Consider the following 24,392-nt stretch of genomic DNA (forward strand, 5'->3'; position numbering starts at 1 on the left):
CTTCAGCCTCTGTCCTTCTCGTCCCCGCCCCACCCTGTCCTGCAGGTGAGCGAGGACAAGGTGAAGCAGCTCGTCAAGGAGGTCGGCCGGGAGATCCAGCAGCTCAACATGGCCGGCTGCTACTGGCTGTCGGGCGCCACCATCGAGCACGTGGCCCGCTGCCGCAGCCTGGTGAAGGTCAACCTCTCAGGCTGCCACCTGACCTCCCTGCGCCTCTCCAAGATGCTGTCGGCCCTGCAGCAGCTGCGCTCCCTGGCCATTGACGTGAGCCCCGGCTTCGACGCCGGCCAGCTGAGCGGCGAGTGCAAGGCCACCCTGAGCCGGGTGCGGGAGCTCAAGCAGACGCTGTTCACGCCCTCGTACGGCGTGGTGCCCTGCTGCACCAGCCTCGAGAAGCTGCTGCTCTACTTCGAGATCCTGGACCGCACGCGCGAGGGCGCCATCCTCTCGGGCCAGCTCATGGTGGGCCAGAGCAACGTGCCGCACTACCAGAACCTGCGGGTCTTCTATGCCCGCCTGGCGCCCGGCTACATCAACCAGGAGGTGGTGCGGCTCTACCTGGCCGTGCTCAGCGACCGCACGCCCGAGAACCTGCACGCCTTCCTCATCTCCGTGCCCGGCAGTTTCGCTGAGAGCGGGGCCACCAAGAACCTCCTTGACTCCATGGCCCGCAACGTCGCGCTGGACGCCCTGCAGCTGCCCAAGTCCTGGCTCAACGGCTCGTCCCTGCTGCAGCACATGAAATTCAACAACCCCTTCTACTTCAGCTTCAGTCGCTGCACCCTGTCCGGCGGCCACCTCATCCAGCGCGTCATCAACGGCGGCAAGGACCTCCGCAGCCTGGCGAGCCTGAACCTCAGCGGCTGCGTCCACTGCCTGTCCCCCGACTCCCTGCTGCGCAAGGCGGAGGACGACATCGACAGCGGCATCCTGGAGACGCTGGTGGTGGCCTGCTGCAACCTCCGGCACCTCAACCTCTCGGCTGCCCACCACCACAGCTCCGAGGGCCCGGGCCAGCACCTGTGCCAGCTGCTGGCCCGGCTGCGCCACCTGCGCTCCCTGTCCTTGCCCGTCTGCTCTGTGGCTGACTCGGCGCCGCGAGCCGACCGCCAGCCCGCCCAGCCCGCCATGCATGCGGTGCCCTGTGGCTTTGGCAAGAAGGTCCGCATTGGGGTGCAGACGTGTCCCGGCCCCTTCCCGGGGCCGGCGGGCCCGCAGCCCTCCTCCGTGTTCTGGTCGCTGCTGAGGAGCCTGCCCTTCCTGGAACGCCTCGAGCTGATCGGGTCCAACTTCTCCTCCGCCATGCCACGCAACGAGCCTGCCATCCGCAACTCCCTCCCGCCCTGCAGCCGGGCACAGAGCGTGGGGGACTCGGAGGTGGCCGCCGTCAGCCAGCTGGCCTTCCTGAGGAGCCTGACGCTGGCCCAGCTGCCCAGCATTCTGACGGGCTCCGGGCTGGTCAGCATCGGCCTGCAGTGCCAGCAGCTCCAGTCCCTCTCGCTGGCTAACCTGGGCATGATGGGGAAGGTGGTGTACATGTCCGCCCTCTCGGACATGCTGAAGCACTGCAGGCGGCTGAAGGACCTCAGGTGAGGGGCCTGGTGCTGCCCTCCGGAGGCCTGCAGGCAGCAGAGGGGAAGAGAGCGGGGCCTCTCACTGGGAAGCGTTTGCACACCTACCGTGCACGTGCCCAGATGACCAGATGCAGGCCTGCCCTCCAGGAGCCGAGAGGCTTGGGTGGGGGCTTGCCCGCGGACCGTGTGACATGACGGGACCCAGGGCAGAGCAGAGGCCCGGGGACGCTGCGGTCGCAGGGCCGGAGCCAGTGGGAGGAGTGCGGGGGCTGGGGGAAGCTGCAGTTGGCCGAGAGGGGGCGGGTGGGAGGAGGCTGTGATCCCTGAATTCTCCTGCCTCTTCCTCAGGACTCAGCTCTCTGAGTGATGTGCCGTCAGCGGCAGTGTGTATGCACGTTCAGCCGGCACAGGGGAGGGGTCCGACTTTCAGTTTGGAAAGGTCCCTTTGCATCCACCCGGATTGCAGGGGCTGGGAGGGAGGAGCTAGAGAGGTGTGCTCAGAGGAGGGGATGGCACCCTACCGAGAGGTCACGGTAGGCCCCTTGGGGGCAGCGTGGCAGGGCCAGTCCAGAGCGAGAGGAGGGAAAGCCCCATGGCCTTGGAGAACCCACCTCAGGCTCTTCCTGAGAGGCCAGTGGCCTGCGGATCCCACTGAATCCGGCCATGGACCGAAGGGTACTCTGGTGAGAGCCCAGTGTTTCAAAGGCAAGCCTTCAGTACCTTGAGACCTTTGAACATCTGACAGATCTGATCTTTTTCTTATTTTTTTATTTTTTTATTTATTCATTTTTAGAGAGGAGAGAGACAGAGAGGGAGAGAAAGGAGAGAGAGACAGAGAGAGAGAAGGGGGGAGGAGCTGGAAGCATCAACTCCCATATGTGCCTTGACCAGGCAAGCCCAGGGTTTCGAACCAGCAACCTCAGCATTTCCAGGTCGACGCTTTATCCACTGCGCCACCACAGGTCAGGCAGATCTGATCTTGAACAACCGCGTCATTTCCCAGAAACTATGCAGAACGCAGGGTGACAGTAGACCTCAGCTCTAGGAGGGCTCTGGGTTGGCAAGGAAGTGGTCGCTCATAGGTCAGTTAAATTAGCTGGTCTGTCTGAGAGGCCGTGACCAGAGGGGCACTGAGATGTGTGTCATTGTCCCCGCGGTGCATGGTGATTGCTCAGTTTGTACTGAGGGCTGGAGCCGAGGGGTTCCAGGCCCTGCCTGGTTTAATCCCACAACGTTGTTCCCATTTCACAGACGCGGCAGTGGAAGCTCGAGGGAAGGAGCTGAACTGTTTACCTGGGTCAGTCTAGCCACTGCGGTTTGATCTTGGCCATCGAGCCGTGGGCAGTGGAGTTAGTCCTATCTCTTGCAGAGCTCCACTCCCCCCCAGAAGGTTTCCCATGTCAGGAAATGAGATAGCTTTGAGGGGAGCCTTCCAGGACTTCTCTGCCAGGCTCTGTGCTGCCCTCCCTCTCCCCCCTCCTCCAAGCCTGGCAAGCATGACCCCGGCCTTCCAGAGGGCAGAGCAGGCCATGTGAGCCTCAGTGTTTTCCTGCCGTGTTGGCTCAGCCTGCCCTGGTTCTCAGCCTGGGCGTCCGCAGAGCCCATGCCTGGGGAGGGGACGGTCACTTATCCTGTGTCCTGTGCATCCCAGCTCTTGCTTCGAGAACTGGAATGCCATTCTCAGAATCCCCTGGTTTAGAGATCTGAGGCAAAGTCGACCTAATGCGAACTGTAAGTCTCGTTTGTTCCACACAATAGCCATGTGTGTGTGTTGTAGCCCTGCGTGTCCACAAGTACTGGGCTCTGGCCACTCTCGGAGCTTGCTAGGAGATGACGTAAGAAGAGACCGTTGAGAGTGTGCGCGAGGCAGAGTCGCTGTTCCCACTCCAGGGCCCTTTCGGACCCCCTGCCTGCTCTGGGTGCAGGGGTGCCCAGCAGGAGTGAGGGCTGCGGGCCGGCTCTTCCTGTCCTGCTCTGGGTGCAGGGGTGCCCAGCAGGAGTGAGGGCTGCGGGCCGGCTCTTCCTGTCCTGCTCTGGGTGCAGGGGTGCCCGGCAGGAGTGAGGGCTGCGGGCTGGCTCTTCCTGTCCTGCTCTGGGTGCAGGGGTGCCCGGCAGGAGTGAGGGCTGCGGGCTGGCTCTTCCTGTCCTGCTCTGGGTGCAGGGGTGCCCAGCAGGAGTGAGGGCTGCGGGCTGGCTCTTCCTGTCCTGCTCTGGGTGCAGGGGTGCCCAGCAGGAGTGAGGGCTGGCTCTTCCTGTCCTGCTCTGGGTGCAGGGGTGCCCGGCAGGAGTGAGGGCTGCGGGCCGGCTCTTCCTGTCCTGCTCTGGGTGCAGGGGTGCCCAGCAGGAGTGAGGGCTGCGGGCTGGCTCTTCCTGTCCTGCTCTGGGTGCAGGGGTGCCCAGCAGGAGTGAGGGCTGCGGGCTGGCTCTTCCTGTCCTGCTCTGGGTCCCCCGCCCCACTCACCTCTGCATCATGGCCCAAGTCAGGGCCTCCCTGTAAGTTCCTCTGGCTGGGGTCCTCTCCTGCCGCGTCGGCGTGGGGTACCCCTGGCCTGCCAGGAACGAGGAGGGGCTCTGACCACAGCAGTTGGGCCCCTCACTGCCCCGTTGCAGGGCCGGCCTGGGCTTTCTGACCTCTGAGGAGTGAGGACGCCGCCCCCTCGCCCACCTCTCGCAGCAGCCTCCGTGCGCCAGCTCCCTTTCCTGACTGGCTGGTCTCTGTGTGGGCCGCCTCCCACCAGGTCCCTCCCAGGGCCGTCACTGTCACGTTTCGGGCCCTCTGCAAGGAGCACTGAGTGTGTGGTCAGAGGGCCTTGTGGAACGTGAAGTTGCAAGTGGGTCCAGACGCATTTCAGAGAGGAAACTGCCCCAGTGGAGTCTCGTGATCTGGAGCTGGGTGTTCCTTAATTTGGGGAGTCCAGTGAGCATTGGACTTTTAACTAACAGAGCTTCAGACCAAGGCATTACCGGATTTCTGAAGCTGTCACTTTTGCCATTTTTGTTATTTTCTGCTTTGTTGTTAACCCACTAAACCCTGTACTTTTTTTTCACTGTATGGCAGTCCAACCATTTGGTTAGCATCAGGGTGCCTTTCCTGTGCGTACAGGTATCAGCCCCTTTTCAGCAACCCCAGGAGCCTAGGCATTATTGACCCATTTTGCAGATGAGGAAAGTGAGTCCCAGAGGGTTAATGATCTTGTTTGCAGGACACAGCTGGTCTGTGGGTAGATTGGAGTGTTTTTTGCTTCTAGGCCATTGAGCATTGAACAGGGTAATGCAACAAGTGGCTCCTGGGGCCTGGGGTGAGATCCTTGTGGCTGGGGTCTTCCCCGGGAGCAGGGTCCTGCACACAGTGAGCTGTGTGGCTCGGGAGGGCTGCAGGACTCGGGTAGATGGGTTTTGTAGGCTGCCTGAGAACCTACCACAGCTCATAAAGGCCTCTCTGTGCACGCTGTCTGACCGGGCCGGTACTGCCTGTTCAGAACAAACACCGGTTCTTCCCGAGCGCGGCCAAGTGGCCCCATTCCTCTGGATCCCTCTCTTCCTCGGGGAGGCTGGAGCGGAAGGAGCAGGTGGTGCCCGCCACGTGGGCAGGAGCTGCAGAAAGGGGGTGGTGTTCTGTGCTCGGCAGAGACTGGCTCGCGGGCAGCTCCTGCACTTCCTCATGGACATGCCCAAGGTGGCAGCCCTCGGGCTCCCAGGCCGGCTGGCCCGGCCCCACCAGCGAGGCTCGTGCGCTCGAGAAGTGTGCCAGCGGGGGCCCTGGGCGGGGGCTGCCTCTGCGCCGAGGCGGTGTGGGGACACATCGTTCCTCCTGGGGCCTGGCTGGCTGCAGTTCTCAGCAGCCTGCGAGAGGATGACAAGTCGGACAGGGGAGGGCACCTTCTTTCCTGAGGCTGATGAGGCCCTGCCTTGTAGAGCAGGGAGGGGGAGCGTTACCCTGCGTCACCCTAGGCTGCCTGTGACCTGGAGCCAGGGAAGCGTCTGGCTCGAAGCAGGAGAGCCTTTTGGAGCCAGGCCCTGGCGGCTGTCACAGGACCTCCCTGGGGGCCTGTCCACTGGGGGGTTGGAGCCAGGCCCAGGCGGCTGTCACAGGACCTCCCTGGGGGCCTGTCCACTGGGGGGGGGCTGAGGGCTGGCTGGGCAGGTGAGGGGCAGCCGCAGAGCCTCAGGGACCCAAGCTGGGCAGGTGAGGGGCAGCCGCAGAGCCTCAGGGACCCAAGCACCCTCTGGGAGTGGGGTTGCAGCCTAGATCCTTACTGGTCGGGAGGCCGAGGCACAGCTGGGAGGGAGAAGTGCCGCTGAAGCCCGTCACAGGGATGCCTCTTCCTCACCTTCTGCCCTAACCATATACCCTGCAGGTCACTCACCACATCCATCTGCCAGCCCATCCAGGAGAAGGGAAGGGTGCTTATGCGAGCCCTACCTGCCCAGACAGCTGGAGAGGACAGGGCACTCCCCCAGGCCTGCCCCCCCCCCCCACCTGTGACAGGTGGCTTTTTTCAGTGTGGGAGAATCTGGAAGCAGCTGGCTACTTGAAAACGCATTTTAAAGTGTGTACGCACAGATCACACTCCCTGGCGCTCCGCCTGCTGGGCTGTAACCCAGGAGCTTGCAATGAGGTCCTCAGACCTGCGTCGCCACCTAGTGACCGAGGCGCAGGCCTGTCCCTGCCCCTGGCCTGCGTGCCAGGCCTGCGTTCAACCTGCCAGGCAGCTTCAGTCAGGTGACCTCGCGGCTCAGACTTCCTACACAGGTCTGCAAAGAGATGTTTACCTTGGGGGTTTTTCAAAATTTGTAAAAGAATCAAATAGTGTGTCCAAGTATTTCCTTGAGAAAAAAGGCTCGTGGCCATAGTGGGGACAACACTGGCTTCCTCTCAGGGCTCCATGGACCTGGGTCACTGTCTTCCCTTGTGTTGGGGCGAGTGTGCATCTCAGAAGGGCTGCTCTCGCTCATGGCTCCAAATCCCCGGTTCATTCGGGGTGAACTTCATTCCCTGGAGTCCAGGGACAGGCCTGTGCTCCACATGTGCATGTGTGACATCTCACTGATGACTGTGGCCACCCAGGCGGTTCTTTCCCTGGTGTCCGTGCCAGGCAGCCCTGCGGGGGGCATCCTTCCTGCATGCCGGAGTGCTTGCAGGGAGGGAATGTGTGACTTTTCAGAATTGTACCCCAGAAGGACCTGTGTTTCCCCACCACAATCTTAGTGTCAGGAGCTTACTAGAATTTCTACTTATTATTATTATTTTTTTGCTAGAAAGAGATGGCTAAGTAAGCATCAACTTGTTGTGTTGCTTTAGTTGTTCATTGATTACTTTCTCATATGTGCCTTGACCGGGTCTCCAGCCAAGCCAGTGACCCCTTGCTCAAGCCAGCAACTTGGAGCTTCAAGCCAGCAACCTTGGGGTTTTGAACCTGGTACCTCATCATCCCAGGTCAACGCTCTATCCACTGTGCCACCACCAGTCAGGCTCTTATTACATTTTTTTTTTTTACAGAGACAGAGAGTCAGAGAGAGGGATAGATAGGGACAGACAGGAATGGAGAGAGATGAGAAGCATCAGTCATTAGTTTTTCGTTGGGACACCTTAGTTGTTCATTGATTGCTTTCTTTTTTTTTAAATATTTTATTTATTGATTTTTTAGAGAGAGAGGAGTGAGAGAGAGAGACAGAGAGAGAGAGAAGGGGGAGGAGCAGGAAGCCTCGACTCCCACATGTGCCTTGACCGGGCAAGCCCGAGGTTCCGAACCAGCGACCTCAGTGTTCCAGGTCGACGCTTTATCCCACTGCACCACCACAGGTCAGGCTCCATTGATTGCTTTCTCAATGTGCCTTGACCGTGGGCCTTCAGCAGACCAACTAACCCCTTGCTCAAGCCAGTGACCTTGGTCTCGAACCTGGGTCCTCTGCATCCCAGTCCGATGCTCTATCCACTGCGCCACTGCCCGGTCAGGCTCTTATTACATTTTTAAAAAAAGATTTTTATTGATTTTTACTGGGGGATGAGGCAAGATGAGAAGTAGTTGCTTCACTCCAGCTGTGAATTGCTTGCTTGTTGTATGTGCCTTGACGGGGCAAACCCAGGGTTTCGAACTGGTAACCTCAGCGTTACAGGTCAGTGCTCTCTCCACTGCACCAGCACAGGCCAGGCTCTACTTACATTTTATTAAAACAAAACTCAAACCCAGTCTCACTGGCTGCCTTTCGGTTACCCGGTGACTCCCAGACAGGACGGCTGAGGATAGACGGCCCATTGGCACAGGAGCCTCTGTTGGACGCCTGCTCCGGATGACCAGGATCTGCCTTTTGTTCTCACAGACCCCATTTTAAAGTCCCTTCCCTTGCTGTGACTCAGTGTCCCTGGGTGTCAGGGCGACGGTGGCGTGAACCCCCTGCAGCCCTTGTTTGGGTTTGGGGCCTGGAGGGGCTCCTTCCTCGTCTGCACCCCGGGTGGCTCAGCCTCTTTCTGTGCCTTGCTGCATCGAGAGCACTGGGCTCTCCCTCCAGCTGGGGACTTGGGGCGGGGCTGGACAGGGGCACCCTGTCCCCAGCATGGGCCTACTGCCTTCCGCGGGTGGGCGTGGGCATTTCCTGCTCATCCTGGGAGACTTCCTCCATTTGTGAGAGCTCACAGCTGCAGACCGCCTTTCCAAGGCGTCCCAGGACATCACCAACCTGGCCTCATCCGTTTAGGCTGAGACGCAGGCCTGTGGGCTCCTCGCAGGTGTTGCAGGCAGATGGAGGCCGTGCCTCGGCCCCCCAGGGGCGTGTCTGTTCTGGGGGCACTGCCTTGGCCTGGGGAGACATGGTCCTGAGTCTGACACAGTTTTTATAGGGGGTGATTTGCACAGTGCTTGGACCTTGGGTGGAGGAGTTGGGGGGTGGCTAGATGGATTTGTTTGGCTGGCCTCGGGACACTCAGACTGTCGAGGGAAGAGAACTGTGTTACCCTGGCCTGTGTCACTGTCCCCACAACTGGTCTGCAGCCTGGCCAGCACTGGCGGCAAGGCCTGGCTGCTCGCTCGGGAGGGCCCTCGTGCGCTCAACAGTGCGCCCGTAGGTCCACCAGCAGCGCGCGTGGCTGGCCCTCCCGCAGGCTCACGCCGCCCTCTCTCCCCACAGGCTGGAGCAGCCCTACTTCAGCGCCAACGCCCAGTTCTTCCAGGCGCTGAGCCAGTGCTCCGCGCTGCAGCGCCTGTGCCTGGTCTCCCGCAGCGGCACGCTCCAGCCCGAGGCCGTGCTGGCCTTCATGGCCCGCTGCCTGCACGTTGTCGTGTGCCACCTGTTCACCGGGGAGTCCCTCGCCACCTGCAAGAGCCTGCAGCAGACACTCCTCCGGAGGTGAGTGGGCGCAGCCGGGCGGGACCTTGGGTGCCAGCAGGCCGGGCAGCAGCCCCACCCCGGTGACCTGCCCCCGGAGGGGTCACCGTTCTTCCCTCGGGCTTCATGGCACACCCCGCAGTTATTTCCTGGAATTAAACGCTGGGCAGAGATGGGGGGAGAACAGGTTGGTTTCCATTCACAGCAGGCCCTCATCTCCCTGGTCGGTCTCTGCCACATGGTTAACTTTCTCCAGTTGAGGCCTCCCTACCCCCAAGGGCAAAAGTATTCTCACCTCCCAGCTTCCCAACCTGTCACTCATGGTTCCCATAGTGCGGTCACGAAAACAGGTGGCCCGTGCAGGGCAGCCAGTTCACCACCGTGGACCTCAGAATGGCCTCGGTGTCCCCAGCAGGCCCCTGTCCCAGGATCCGTGCAGAACTGTTGTCAGGCTCAGTGGCCTCATCTCCTTCGTCTGCAGCCCGTGATTGTCCTTGGTCCTTCCTGGTCTCATGACCTTGCCACTTTGGAAGCTCTCTGCCTGGGTTTTTGGTAGAATGCCCATCAGTTTGGATTTGTATGTTTTTCTTTTTTTGGCCGGAAAAACCACGGAGGTCCTTGTCGCTGTGGCGTTTCAGGGACACGGCGTCCTCCCGTCTTATCGCTGGTGAGGTTAACCTTGATCGCTTGGTTAGGGCGGCGTCTGCTGGGTGTCTCTGCTATGAAGTCACTGTTGTTCCCTCTGACTAATGAACACCCTGGGGGGAGACGCTTCACGAGTCTGCAGACGCCCCGTTCCCCGTCAGACCGTGCCCACCAGGACTAGCACTCATCAAGGGGTCTGATAACCAGATGTGGACGTTTGTCCGGTGTTGGTCTTCTGTCTCCTTCATTCCTTCTGCGTTTGTTCACGGAAGCTCTTCTGCGAGAAAGGCCGTCCTCCTCCTCTTTCTTTATTCACTCACTCATACTTCCTTGTATCAGACGGGCTTGTTGATACTTACATGCTCTATGGGTTTCAGTCCACTGCTCTCACCACTCTCTTGTCACTCAGATGGTGCCAGATGCGGCCGCGGGCTGTTCTTTCAGGTTGGGTCCTGTGCCTTTGCAATGTGCCCTTCGTTTGTTTTGTTTTTTTGAGCACTTTCAACTTGTCCTGTTGCTACCAGACATTCCAGGCTCATCTTGTGTTTTCTCTACCCCGGCCCTAAATCAGCCATTTCTCTAAGAAGACACGGGTTCTTTGTAGGGGTGAGCAGTATTAGAAACCTGATCCGGGCGTTCGGTGCGCTCACTGCTGGTGGGGTGTCATCGCCCTGGAGCCTCTGGACGGAGCGGGAAACTGACTGGCGTACCGCATACACGCGTGTGATCACTGCTGTGTCATCCATTTGCGTTTAGACTGGAAACGAGTTCACACAGACCCGTCCAGTCCCAGCCTGGCGTCACGGGGCTCCGCGTAGCCAGCCCCTTCCTGACGTGTTGCTTCTTCCCCCGACAGTGACCAGCCCAGCCCTGTTCCCCACGGCGCGTTTGTTGGTCTGTTCAGTCCCAGTGGACGCGTGGGACAGTGTCGGCATCGCGGACCCGCCGCGCTGTGGGAGGCCAGTCTGGAGGGCCGTGTTGGTGCGCGCGCTTTGTCTTCGCCTCACGGGGCCCAGGCAGCGGCCGCTTCCCTACATGCTCAGGGTTCCCCTCGCCACCCGCCCGCCTCCCCCAGGGTGGTCACGCTCCTCACCGGAAGCACAGTCACTCCGTGTTCCATTTACCCCATGACCTGCGGGTTTATTGTTGTTTTTGGTGTGAGACGTTTTTCTGTGGCTCTGGGTCACCTTGTAAAAGGGGTGCTTGGAGAAGTCTGCCCCTCCCCTCCCGCTCTCCCTTCACCCCCTTCCACCCTGGAGCCACCAGTGTCACCAGTCGTGGTTGTCTTTTCTGTGTGTCTTGCACAGAGGAGCGCGCACACGAGTGTTTCCTCCCACCCACTTTGCCTTTTCACTGGAGAATGCGTCTCGGGAGCCACTCCATTGCAGGGAGGGGGAAGATGCGCTCGCTGCTCCCTTCACTGTGCCTTGCTTGCCTCTCACACATCCCTTGACTGGGGATTAGACTGGTGACCTTGGACTCAAGATGGTGACCACGGGCTCAAGGCCATGGCTTTGGGGTTGTGTGGACAAGGCTGTGCTCGAACCTGCACCTCAGCGTTCCGGGCTGCTGCTCTGTCCACTGTGGTATCTCCCGTCCAGCTGGGAGCCACTTCTTAGCAGTTCATTCAGCTCTCGCTCTTCTATTTACTGATTTATTAAATTTGTTGATTGGGGGGCTGGGTTTCCCTTCCTTGCCCCCTGTGGTCGCCCGAGTTTTCCCTCCATGCACTCTGTTGGGGACTTGGTAGAGGGTGCTGACCCCACACACCAGGGCCCAGCTTCCCCTGGTGAGGGCGGCCTTCCTGCTGTTGGGGCTGGGACTCACGTGGGCACCCAGAATGTGGATGCCCGTCAGGTGGAGTGCTGCCTGGAGAGAACTTGACTCGGGCAGGTTGTCTGGGGAGCGAAGCGCTCAGACTTCTCCTGAGGAAATGCCCTGCTAGAAGGTTGATTGTGAACTCCCTCGTTTCAGCACAGCTGCCGGGAGGGTTGCAGCTCCCCCTCCAGCTTGGTGTCCCTGCTGGGGAGGGGATAGGGAGGAGCCCCGCTGTTCTCACATTTCTTTTTATTTTATTTTATTTTATTTATTCATTTTTTTAGAGAGAGAGAGAGAGAGAGAGAGGAGAGGAGAGAGAGACAGAGGGGAGGAGCTGGAAGCATCAACTCCCATATGTGCCTTGACCAGGCAAGCCCAGGGTTTCAAACCGTCGACCTCAGCATTTCCAGGTCAACGCTTTATCCACTGCGCCACCACAGGTCAGGCATTCTCAAATTTCTGAGAATAGCCGTCAGTCAGGTCTCCAGAGTCACAGGCCCTGGTGGCCCAGTGGGCAGACCTCATGTTGGTCTGTTGTCTTTGTCAGTTTGCTACTGAATTTCCCAGGAGAGATCCTAGCTAAGGTTTTCCCCTCCCTGGTTGTAAAAATAATATGTGTTGATAATCTTTCTAAAAATTTAGACTATGTGTCAAGTCGTTTTTAAGTGAAGGTCCCTACAGTTCCGCTGACTGGCGCTCCCTGTGGCCGGCAGACGGGGGTGGATGGAGCTCTCTTGCGGTTTCTGTCATGAGCTTTTTTATTTAATGCTGCATCATGGATTTTTTGTGTCAATAAATAAAGCTACAGATGATTTTTTTTTAAGTGAGAGAGATAGAGAAGGACAGATAGAAATAGACAGGAAGGCTGACCTGTGGTGGCGCAGTGGATAAAGCGTCGACCTGGAAATGCTGAGGTCGCCGGTTCGAAACCCTGGGCTTGCCTGGTCAAGGCACATATGGGAGTGGATGCTTCCAGCTCCTCCCCCCTTCTCTCTCTCTGTCTCTCCTCTCTCTCTGTCTCTCTGTCTCTCCCTCTCTCTAAAATTAAAAAAAAGAAAAGAAATAGGAAGGGAGAGAGGAGAAGCATCAATTCTTTGTTGCAGCTCCTTCATTGTTCATTGATTGCTTTCTCATATGTGCCTTGACTGGGGGGCTACAGCAGACCGAGTAACCCCTTGCTCAAGCCAGTGACCTTGGGCTCAAGCTAGCGACCTCGGGGTTTCTAACCTGGGTCCTCCATGTCCCAGTTCGACGCTCTATCTATCCACTGCGCCACCGCCTGGTCAGGCTGTACTGATTTGAGAGAGAGAGAAGAAGGGGCAGAGAGGGAGAGAGATGTCACTTTGTTCCACTTATTTATGCACTCGTTTGTTGATTCTCATATGTGCCCTGACGGGGATTGAACCTGCAGCCCATGTGTATTGGGAGGACACTCTAGCCAGCGGAGCTACCGGGCCAGCGCCTGGCTTGCTCTTCACCGAGTAGTGTCCCTGTAAGCACTGTGTTTGCCTCTGTTATTCAGACCTCGTGAAAGCCCTGTGAGGTGAACGATCAGTGTTGCCGGGACCCAGACGGAGGGGAGCAGGGCACCCGCAGCCTCCAGGGGCCGTGCTGATGGAGCTCGTGGGCTGCAGTCTGTGCTCAGCAGGTCTGTTCAGATCTGGGTCTGCTGATAGCCGTTCTCCTCCAGCCCGCTGCCAGTGGCAGGGCTGAAGCGCAGCCCTGGAGACGGATGTGAGAGGCCTCTTGGTGGACATCTGCGTGGACATCTTCCTGGTGGTCTCGGCTGCCCGTGCTTCTCTGTGGCGCAGTCCCTGCCGTGGGTCTGGGCCCCCATCTAGCTTCTGCTGCCCCGCCCCTTAAGGCCTCCGCCGCTGCGCAGTGAGGTCCCGCTGCTCTCCTGCGAGTGCCCAGCAGATGGCGCCGTGGCTCACGGTAACCGGCAGGCACTCCACCCCGGTCTGCTTTCTCCTGGCCTGCGGCGGCCACGTGGAGAGCCCCGAGAGCAAGACGCTGGGCTTCGTGGTCCCTTCTTCTAATGCCTTTCTCCTTCCTCACCCCTAAGCCTGCCTCGGGCTCAGAGAATGATTCGGGGGCAGGAAGCACTGGTGCCTGACTGGTCTGTCCCTCACCGGCCTGCTCACTTGCTTCCTTCCCGTGATTCAGTGGTAACTCCGCAGTGCTGTCACTGGGGCAGGTGGCCGGTCTCAGCCGGGCCGACAGTCATTGCTTATCGCCGGGGCCTGCAGCTGCGTCCTGCCAGGACCTGGCTTTGGGTCCCCGCCTCTCAGAAGCACTGGCCTCAGGTGTCTGCTTCCTCAGTTGTAAGGCGAGTTCGAGACAAGCCTGGAGATCATTGTCAGCGTGGGAGGGTGTGTCCAGCACTGAGCACAGAGTCCTGACCAGCACTCAGTTCTCTTTGTCTTCCATGTCTTGACTTTGCTCTTTCAAGTTTGACCCTTTCTCTGAACTCATGCCGGTTGGCCTGCGCACGGTCTCAGAGTGGCTTTTTTCTTCATCCTCTCCCCCTGCGAGCCCTCTGGGTGCCTCGTGATGGGTCCGAGTCAGAGTTTGGGACAGTGCGGTGTAGAGCAACGACTCCTTGTGGGTGCCGGAGGCCCTGCACCCACGTTTACTGGGTTGGGGTGTTTGCCTCCGTCTCTTCCCTGGTTTCAGTGACTCCTTGTGGGTGCCGGAGGCCCTGCACCCACGTTTACTGGGTTGAGGTGTTTGCTTTCCCCTCTGCCATGGTTTCAGGGACACCCTGCCCAGGGACAGAGCTATCCTCTCCTTTTCATCTCCTGTCTTTCCTACCAGCCCTGAGTCCTGTCCTGGCCACATTACTAACATATGGCCACCCTGCTGGGCCGACACACCAAGGGGCCCCCTGGCCCTGGTCAGCCTGCAGCGCTGGACCCTATGTCCACTGTCGTGGAGCTGCTCCGCAGTTCTTTCTCTCTGTCCTGGCTGCGAGCCCCTCCTCTGCTGTCTGCTTCCCCCAACATTGCATTGCGTGCGGAGAGCCTTTTCGAGGACATTTCACAGCTTTTTCGATTTCCTTTGACTCTCCCACTCCTGAAAGTCTCCTGCGAGGCCTTGTGCCGTCTGGGGCTGGGTAAGGCTGGCGTCAGCACGCCGGTTCTCGTTGGGTTCCCTACACAGAGCGACAACAGCTGGCTTTGGTCCGTTTGGCATCCTGCTGAAGTCCTCAGATCCCCTGACCTGGGCTCACATCTGGCCTCTAACCGGCTCTGTGACTTTGAGCGTGTGAGTCACTTCCGTCTCTGAGCTGAGTTTCCTGTCTGTAAAGTCACAGCCGTTGTCCCTGCCTCCCAGCGCTGCCGTCGCCTCCGGGTGGTAACATCAGGCCCACGCTGTCACCGACACTCCCGTTGTGGCGGTGCTGCCCCTGTCTGCAGTGAGGCAGCCCTGCTTTGTGAGGCTGGGGGATTGTCGAGGTCATCCTGCGAGTGGGTGGCTGTTTCACTACCCCCTGACGCCCCGCCAGGACCCACAGTGCCCTGTCCGACTGGCGGAGGCACTGACACTGACCTCCAGGAAGCAGGATATGGGGCAGAGGGCTGAGCCCTGACCCTTCTCTGTATGTGGTCAGAGCCATCCAAGGTGAGGATGTGCTTGTTCTGCCTGTGATGGCATTCCTCGGGGCCAGCGTCCACAGGGGTCCTTTTCCCTGCTGATCACCAACCGCTGTCACTCTGTCAGCCCGAGGGGCCTCACGTTGGGCAGTCCGCCATCATTCTCAGAAATGCCAGGAACCCCGACTTCCCCCATGTCTCTGCTGACGGGTTCAACTCTTTCTAAGCTTTGTTGTGGTGAATTACCTGTAATGTCACAGTTACCATTCATAAGTGTGCAGTTCAGTGACATTAAGTCTTGTGTACCCATCAGCACTATCCACTCCCAGAACATTCTCATTGTCTCCAAAAGAAACTCCACCTGCACTAGCAAGTACCTCCCGTTTCCTCCCCCCAGCGTCTGCCGACCACCCTCCACTCCCTGGCCTTACGAACTTGACTCCTAGGGACCTCATAGAAGCGGAGTGACATCATGTTTATCCTTCTGTGACTGGCTTATTTCACTGAGCATGTCTCCATGTCGTAGCCTGCGTTAGAGTCTCCTTTTCCTGGTTATTTCATCATATGGAAAGACCAGTTTTGTTTGCTCATCTGTTGATGAATACTTACTATTGTTTTTTTAAAAGATCTTTTAAAAATTGATTTTAGAGAGAGGAGAGAGAGAGAAAGGCAGGGGGAGAGGAGTAGGAAGCATCAACTCATAGTTGCTTCCCGTATGTGCCTTGACTGGGCCAGCCCAGAGTCTTAAACTGGCGACCTTGGCATTCCAGGGCGACGCTCTCTTCACTGCACCACCACAGGCCAGGCTACTATTGTTTTCAGTTTATATTCCTGTGAGTTTTTTAAAGTTGTCTATAAAAAAATGACAAACTAAGAAGTCTGTGAGTCATGCCACAGACATGAGTCTGACTGTATTGGCAGCCTGCACCGCAGCAAGGACGAGAGCAAAGGCCCCGTTCAAACAGGCACGAAGCCCGACGGCACTGGATGCGGGCTGCAGCTGACCCCTGAGGCCCAGCAGAAACTAGTCGGCCTCACCTGTAGGAAAAGCCCGGCCCAGACCGCACGGAGAGCAGTTCTGTTCCTAGAAAGCGCCCAAGCAGGCGCTGGCCCACTCTGGCAGGAGTTGAGGTGGTGCCCGCCCTGCAGGGCAGTGAGCCGTGGGCTCCAGGGCTTCTGGGCGGGGCTGATGTCTCAGTGTGGGCGCTGGTCACACGCACGCGCTCTGAGTGTGATTTTTTTTTAAAGATTTTATTTATTCATTATAGAGAGGGAAGAGAGAGAGAGAGAGAAGGGGGGAGGACAGGAAGCATCAACTCCCATATGTGCCTTGACCAGGCAAGCCCAGGGTTTTGAACCGGCAACCTCAGCGTTTCCAGGTTGACGCTTTATTCACTGCGCCACCACAGGTCAGGCTGAGTGTGATGTTTACGGCATCTTGTGACCTTCAGCGTGAAGGTAGGGGCAGCCCCCCACCCCGGCAACGACCACACCGTGTTAGTGGAGGAGGGGACAGGCCCTGTCGCCCAGGACCGGCTGGCCGCGTCAGCAGATCAGAAACCCTACGTCCCCACCCCCAGGACTGGTTCAGAAACAAGGCCCGTCCACAGGTTTGTGCAGAGTTCTTGCCGGCAGTGCTGTTGGCTTTAGCGAAAGGTGGAAAACAACCCGAACGAACGTCCACGGGTGGGAGGCAGGGAGAGAACTTAGGATGTGTCCAGTCAGCGGGACAGGGCACAGCTGATGACACGCCCAGGACACTTCACGTTCTTGAAGGGAGTCTCTTCGGTGGTAAAACAAGGTGTGTTTGAAGACGGGGGTGAGGTGCAATGTGTTTCTTTGCCTCCGCAGACGTGAAGGGTTTCTGGGAGGATTCGCGAAGCCACTTAGTGCCCCGCAGAGGCCCGGGGCGTCTTGGGAGGGAAGGCAGGATCCCCGGGGCGCCCCACACCCACTCCTCTGCATCCTGGTCGTCTGGAACGTGCCGTTGTTGATCAGGCCTGTCTGTCCCAGAGCCTGTGGCTCACGTGACCTGCTCCAGTGGCCCAGGGCCTGTGGATTCACTGTCCTGTCCCTCCGAGCGAGACCTGGAGACACTACAGCAGGATGATGGCAGCGACCTGGAGCGTTTCAGACCCTGGGTCCGTCGCACCCCATCCTCGGTGCAAGGACAGGAAGAGCCCCACCACCCTTCCCGGTTGTGAGGGGGGCTGTCGGGCGGGTCAGGGCCCCGGCTGCTGCCCGCTGGGCTCCAGCTCTCCCCAGGCAGCGTCGGTTCCGTGAACCCGGGGTGGGTGTTCCCGTGTCTGTCCCAGGTCGGCTGTGTGGGTCTTGGCTACCGTCTGCCCTGGTAGTTCTTGAACATAGTTGTTACAGTGTGAGCGACTTTTACAAAGTATCTTCTTTCTTTGGCTTTTCTATAAGACCTTTATTTTAGGGGGAAGAGGCTGTCAACTTTAATTTTGTTCCTCATTTCTCAGGCAAAGAAACCCAACAGGTGTTCCTTAGGTAAAAGAGTCTTTTCTGCTTCCTGCAGCGCTCAGGGGCTCAGGGCTGGAGATTTGAAGTGCCCTGGGTGTGTTGGGCGTGTGTTGAAGGCCTCAGGTGGGACCCTTCTGCAGCGCAGTGACCCCTTCCAGCCATTGTAACTGGCAGAGTTAGTTTCAGGTTCCTCACACTCTCAGGAAGCGCTGGGGACGCTCTCGGACCCTCCTCGAGGGGCAGCCCTTCAGTCCACATCCACCCCGACCCCTGGCGACCTGCTTCTCTGGGTCTCCTTGTGCCCCTCGGCGGTCACTCTGGCTGCCTCTTTTTAAAAAAAAACATAAAAAAACTCTTTTATTTTATTTTAGTGAGGAGAGAGAGAGAGAGAGAGAAGGGGGGAGGAGCAGGAAGCATCAACTCCCATACATGCCTTGACCGGGCAAGCCTGGGGCTTCGAACCAGCGACCTTAGCGTTCCAGGTTAACGCTTCATCCACTGTGCCACCACAGGCCAGGCTCTAGCTGCCTCTTGTGGGAGCCGCACGGCCGAGCTTGTGGCTGCTGGGTTCAGACTCAGACGCAGCCCTGTGTGTGGGCCTCTGGTCCCTTGGTGACAGCCCTGGGCAAGTCTCCAGTCAACACAGTTCCAGGGAGGCTGGGGCTCCTGCCTCGTGCATGTCCTGCACCAGCAAGGGCAGAGCCAGGCCTGGGAGTGCACCAGGAGGCCTCTGTGGGGCGCAGGCCCGGCCTTTGTCCTTGGTGACTCTAGGCCAGAGGCTGTTAGAGATGGGATCAGCCCCAGTCAGGGGAGAGGTCCCAAGGGTGGCCCGTCCTGCCTGCAGTGACCAGCCTGGCCTGGCCCCTGAACGAGGGCAGCCTGAAAGAGTGTTGTCTCATCTTGTTGACTCTGTTTACTTAAACCTCAAACTACATTTGAGTCATACGAGAGAACATTCTAACCTGTTCGCGAGTCACCCACAGAGTACACGGAGCCCACGGCCCCCCACACTCCCCTTCCGGCCAAAAGCTCGCCCCAACCCTGGGCCCTGCCCCTGTACTTGGAAGTGCATTCGCCTTCCCTACTTTCTTGTCACCGCCTTTAGGCTTCACTCTGTGCAAGGCCCGCCTCTGCATGGGGACAGTGAGGGGACGGAGGGTCCAGCTGAGAGCGTAGCAGGCTCCTTGGGGACCAGGGAGGGGCTTGACAAAGGAAGAGGACTGGGTGTGCTCGCTGGAGGTCTGGCCCAATCCAGCGTACTCCAGGTGCGGACCGTCGGGAAGCCTTCAGAGGGAAGGGGGTTGATTCTGGTGGTGGCACCTCTGCCACTGCCCTTCTGTGCAGTCTCCCAGACGCTGTCCTGGCCACCCGGGCAGCGGCAGCCGCCCGGGGCCACGGCTGCGTGGAGAAGGAGCCGGCCGTGGGCTGCATTCCTGGCTGTTGCTGAGAAATCTGTCCCCTTCAGCAAGCTGACAGCTTGTTACAGCCTGGGAGGGCGGGAGGCAGCCTCGCACGAACGTCCCACATCTGAGAATATTCTGTTTCCATTCAAGTCGGTGGCACAGCGGGTGTGCAGGCCAGGACTCGCCTGCGAGGCTCACGGTCACAGACAGCGCTGCCCTCCAGCGAGCAGAACAGTGCGCACAGGACTGGGAGGCATTTCCTCAGCGTCTTTATTGCCCAAACATCAAGTTTTACGAGTGCTTTTCTGGCATCTACTTTACATGAGTTGTTAATCCGGTGCTGGGGGCCGCGGGCAGAGGTCTGGATAGAGGTTTCCCCGGTTCCTCCCGGCAGGCACCGGTTGGGGAACTTGTTTAAGTTTTAGCAAATGCCTAGGCTCCCTATTGTGCGGCACGTCCCCGCCTCTTGCCTGCCGAGACCCGAGGGACTCCGTGAGCAGAGTCTCTCTTGGTTCTGGATGTCTCTCTGTCTTGCTCCTTGGAGTCTGCTGCATCCCTCCTTCTCCTTGAGCTGCGGGCGGCACTTGGTTTTGTCTCCAGGCTGCTGCGTGGGCCTGTCCCAACCCGATAGGGAGAGATGGACACCCCTCCCCAGCCCCACTTCCTCAGGGGGGAGGGGTGGTCCTGGCCCTGGCCAGCGCATGGGGTCTCGGGCGGGGGCATGTGATGGCCCTCCAGGCTCCGTGGAAACTGTACACTAGTGCTTTCTGCGCACTGCACAGGAGGGACCCTGTGGGTGCGGTGGCAGGAGGTCATCTGACAGCCACTTGTCACGTGTTCATACAACGGCTCCTGGCTCCCAGCCGCCAAGAGTTTGTACCCCTCCAGGGTGGCCTGTGGGGGTTTGGCCCTGTCCCTCCTCTCCCTCCACTCTGGGTGACGTCCTTGGTTCTGCAGCCACGTGGGTGTCGCTCCCCTCCCCCCTCAACCCCCTTCTGGGTCACCCACCTCGTCCCGCCCAGGAGTGCAGGGGTTTTTCTGACAGGCTGGCCTTCGTCGGCCTTCGTGACTCTGCCTGATGCCCCGTGGGTGCCTCCTCTGTGCCTAGACGGAAGCGTGACAAGCCCGCCCCACCAGCCAGGCCCCTCTGCCTGCCCCAGCCCTTCGGGCCTGTCCTCCAGCCCGGTGGTGGCGTGGGAAGGGCCCCCGGGTACATCTCAGCCTGCCCGCAGGCCGCCGCAGGCACGGCCCCCCTAATGGCTTCCCTCTGGTTCAGTTTCCAGAACGAGCGGCCGGCGCTGAACGTCGTCGTCTTCCCCCTGCTCCACGAGGGCCTGGCCGACGTCATCCGGGACGTCCCCATGGTGCACCTGGACGAGATCACCTTATTTAAGAGCAGAGTGGCCGAGGAGCCGCCAAACCTGTGGTGGTGACGGGCAGCCAGCGCCAGGTGGGGCTCCTTCCGTGCTTGAGCCTCCCCACCTCCTGGGGTCGTTTCCGTGGCTGAGGAAGCAGGACCGCCTGGACAGGCGTGTGGCCTCCGGCCCCTGCCTGGGCCACCACCGATGCTCGCCGCCTGTCCATGGATCCTCGGGCCGCCTGCCAGACACGGGGACTTTTGGGTGGGTCACGAGGGGAAGGGAGGCCTCTCCCTGGTTGGCCTGCACCCACCCGGTCCCTGGGGCTTCCTCTCACTTCCTCCCGGGAGGACTCGTCTCGCAGGGAGATTTGGAGTGCGATGGTGTGAGGACGACAGGTGGGAAGAGCTGGTGGTTGGTGACTCTCAGGCCTGGCCGGGGCGTGTTTCATCTGAGACCGGGACGGTGGCGCCCTGGCTCCTCGAGGCCTTGGCCAGGTCCCCAGGGCACTGCGTGGCCTCCGTGCCCCGTTACCTCAGCCCCTGGGAGTGTCCCTCTGCCTGTGCGTTTCCAGTCGCCTGCCGCCAGGCCACGTGGAGGGCTAGGGCGGCCCGTGCGTGTGGGTGGGCACGCTCGCCCCGTGAGGCCAGCCCCTCCCTCCGGTCCGCTGTGTGCGTGATGCAGGGAGGACCTTGTGTAGATTTGGGGCTCTCCTTCCCAGTAAGGCCGGCATTCAGTGCTGGAGATGGCAGTTCCCTGTGTTCTGGGGAGACAGGTGTATGTGGCTTCGTTGGAAAACCCCACGAGGATGTTCGAGGCCGGAGCAGTGGTCAGAGTACCCTGTGTCAGATAGCTTTATTGAGCACTTTAAAAAAAATTCAGCGCAGCTCTTCCAAAAACGAGGACCGACCTCCCAGAGTCCCCTCTGTCTTCTCAGCTCTGAGACCCTCCTGCACTGGGCATCGTTGGCTCACCGCAGCCGAGCCTGGGCCACCCTGCCTCCCTCTCCCATGAGGCCCGCTCACACGTCCCCTGCCCATTCTGGCCCTCAGCCTGGCCGGCTTCCTACTGTTTCCATGGTGATGGTTGCCCCCATTCTGTCCTGCAGTTGACCGCTGTTAAAGGGTGGGGGATCTGGCCCCTTGGCATCACTCACACGCCCGTCCTGGGGATTGCAGAGGGCAAAGAGTTCAGTGTCCGCACCCCGCCGGGCAACGAGGCCCAGAGGCTTTGCGATGGCAGCTGCAGGGGGCACACAGTCCTGCCCCCGGGGGGGGGGGAGCCGCCATTGCTCCGGTTCTTCCTGAGCACAGTCGGTCTGGCCGCCTGCAGCTCTGCTGTCTGCCCTGACTGAGGGGGGCCAGGGGCGCGCTCCTCTTCACCTGGGAGCTCGGGTGCCCTGCCCCATCCACGCCGCAGCTGGGCTCTGTCTCCAGGTGGGTGCCCGACAGCAGGCCCCCACCTTCACCTCCAGTGTTCTGACTCAACCTGGGAGGCACGGCCCGGGTCCCATCGTTTCCTGGCCTCGGACGCCGCAGGACAGGCTCTCCTGGGCCCCAGAGGGGCAGGGCCGACACCCCTGCTCGGGCCACGCTGCTGTAGGTGAAGGCTGAGAGGCGGGGAGCACCCCATGCCCTGTGCTGGGCCTGTCTTCTCGGGGCACTTAGAGGCCAGCAGGCGAGGGTGACCAGGGAGGACGGGACGCAGCCCAGGAGGGAGGCAGGGGGCCTGGCTGTCTCTGGTTCCCCCAAAGGCCAGGCCTCTCTCCCCAGCCCCCAGACCCTCTGGTTCAGGAGCGAGAGGGACCCTCCCACCGGGAGCTGATCAGAGGCTGCAGCAGTGTTCTCTCACTCGCGCTGGGACGGGCTCTTCTCATGAGCCAGCACTTTTACCCATCACTTATGCCGACAAATGGCTGGGAGGGGCTGCTCCCGGGAGGCTGGGGCGCGAGCTGCCTCAGAGAGCAGGAGACCTGTGTGCTCAGTGTCCCCCCGCAACCATCCTTTTACTTAGAGCAAGACTTTCCGCCTCTCCTGCACCCGAGACGGGCTTCACCAGATGTTAATAATGTGCTTATTCTCGCTAAGTGCTATTTTGGCACCAGTGTTAATTGCAATTTATATTCTGCATCATTTTACGCTGGGAGAAGAACCCACCCTAACGGTCCCCCGTTGGCAGGGCCGGGCTGTTAAGTGGTGGACCATATGCCGCCTGCCGAGCTGGCCCTGGTCAGCACTGGCGTGGCGCGTGTGCATGTGCTTGTGTGCGTGCACACACCTGTACGTGGAGTCTGCTGCCGCGCATGTGTGCGTGCACGCGCACAGCTGTGTGTGAGCAAGTGCCTGCATGTGTACACGCTCATCTGTGCATGGCGTGTGAGAGAGAGACTGGGGAAGGGGAAGGAGGGATCTGGCATTTATGTGTTTGTTAGAAGAGAGACCCCTGCCCCACCGCCCAGGGCTGCCCCTCCCGCCTGCCACGTAGGCCTGCAGGTGCTCCCTGGGGGACGAGACACCGCAGGCTCCCTCCCTGCTCTCGGATGTTTTTCTGTTTCCACGTGCGAGTGTTTCTGTTCCGAGCCCCAGGAGGCTGACGGGGAGCACTCTGCCCTTTCACGCAGCGGGGCGCTTTCTCCCTGCCTCTCAGCTGCCCTTCAGGAGTGAGGAGTGGGGTCCCTGCTCTGCCAGGTCTCTGAGGGAGGCCTGTGTGCACACGACGGGAGGTGCTCTCCGCGCAGGCCTGCGTCTGTGGATACCCTGGCGGGGGGTGGGCGCAGAGGGCCACACTCCCTGAATCTGCCGAGGGGACAGTTATGGAGGCCTGGACTGGAGAGGGGACGGCATGTGGGTGGCCGGGCTGGGACACAGGAGGGTCTGGAGCCAGCACGGGCGGCCCCGCTCATGTCTGCACCCCCCAGTCTGTGCCGAGGAGGCCCCTGCCTGACAGACTCACCCTCAGGCCCTCAGTGGCCCGGGGGCACCAGCAGCTTCCCACTGCTTTCTGCCCTCGTTTGCTCCTTTAGGATTTGAAAATTGCTTGGTCCTTGTAAGAAAGAGTTAATGGATGAGGATGATCGAGTGTGGCCGTTGACAGCAGGTCCCGGGGGTTTCAGCGTAGTGCCTGAGGGGTGGGAGACGTGGGCAGGGAGGTGGGCACCTGTTCTCCTGGCCTCGCCCAAGCCCCGCCTCCCCACCCACAGGAGAGAAACAGGGTTGTGAGGGAGGGGCTCAGGGGGCCCCTGGGATGGTCTCTGGTCCATTTGCATTGAGGACACAGGATTCCAGTTAGAAGTGTCCAGGCTCTACTGCTCACGATGAACAAATATCCGCAAAAGTTAAAAACAAAACAAAATTATGGGTCTCACATTGTCCGAGCAATGTCATCTGAGTGTCTGACTCCACGCTCTAAAGCTCTTTCCTGAACCACTCAAGTGTGGGGTTCTGCGTTCCTATCACAGGGTCAGGGCCCTGTGCGCCCCTCTCCAGGCCAGGTCCACCTGGGGATGTGGTGACCGCGGTCTGCTCATCAGCCACTTTCAGTCACAGAACCAAGGCCGGGCCTGGAAAGCGGGTCCGAGGGGGGAGGTGCCACTGTGCTCGCTGGGGTGGGCGTGTGCATGGTTGGGCGTGTGACACGTGACACGCTGTGGCCCTTAGTGCCATTTCCCGCCCTGGCACCAGCTGTCCCTCCACCGTTACCCGTCCGAGTGCGGTTCTGACTAGAAACAGTTGAGCCCAGCATGTTGAATAAGGGGGTGGGTTAGTCGCTGGGGGGTCTCGCACTTGTGAGTGACCGGGTGCTAAATGACTGAATATGTGTCACCTGCCTTTTGACACAGACCTTGTCTGTCTGGTGACGCCTGCTCCTGAGTTTTGTGTTCAGACTACATTTTGGATGGCCATTTTCATGTAAATTTGTGGCATGTGAAAAGTTTCAAATAAAGTGGACTTGATTTAGAAAGCCAGGTAGTGGTGTGGTCCTTCCAGCGGGGACACTCCCGACTCTTCCCGGTGACCCTATCCCCAGCCCCAGAGGGCGGCAGAGGCACGCCTGTCACCTCCTGCTGTTCACACCTCGAGGATGGATGTCTTGCTTGGCTGGATCGGGGTACCTGGATGGAGACGTGAGACCCAAAGAGAGGCCTGGGTCCTGGGTCAGCCTTTGTAGGCGGGGGAGGCAGAGGCCGTGAGCAGG

At 59.7% G+C, this 24,392-nt stretch overlaps 1 protein-coding gene across 2 annotated transcripts in view; it reads left to right on the forward strand.

Annotated features, from left to right (window-relative positions):
- FBXL18 (F-box and leucine rich repeat protein 18) overlaps positions 1 to 24,156 on the forward strand; it is a 35,631-nt gene extending 11,475 nt beyond the window's left edge. For both annotated transcript variants that reach the window (XM_066342308.1, XM_066342309.1), the window contains 3 exons: positions 46 to 1,589; positions 8,700 to 8,918; positions 20,117 to 24,156. In XM_066342308.1, coding sequence (XP_066198405.1) covers positions 46 to 1,589; positions 8,700 to 8,918; positions 20,117 to 20,273 — 1,920 coding nt within the window. In that variant the 3' untranslated portion in view covers positions 20,274 to 24,156. The remainder of the gene's footprint in view (positions 1 to 45; positions 1,590 to 8,699; positions 8,919 to 20,116) is intronic.
- The last annotated feature ends 236 nt before the right edge of the window (positions 24,157 to 24,392 follow it).

The sequence above is a fragment of the Saccopteryx leptura genome, chromosome 6 (assembly GCF_036850995.1).
Source record: "Saccopteryx leptura isolate mSacLep1 chromosome 6, mSacLep1_pri_phased_curated, whole genome shotgun sequence".
NCBI classification, from domain to species: Eukaryota; Metazoa; Chordata; class Mammalia; order Chiroptera; family Emballonuridae; genus Saccopteryx; species Saccopteryx leptura.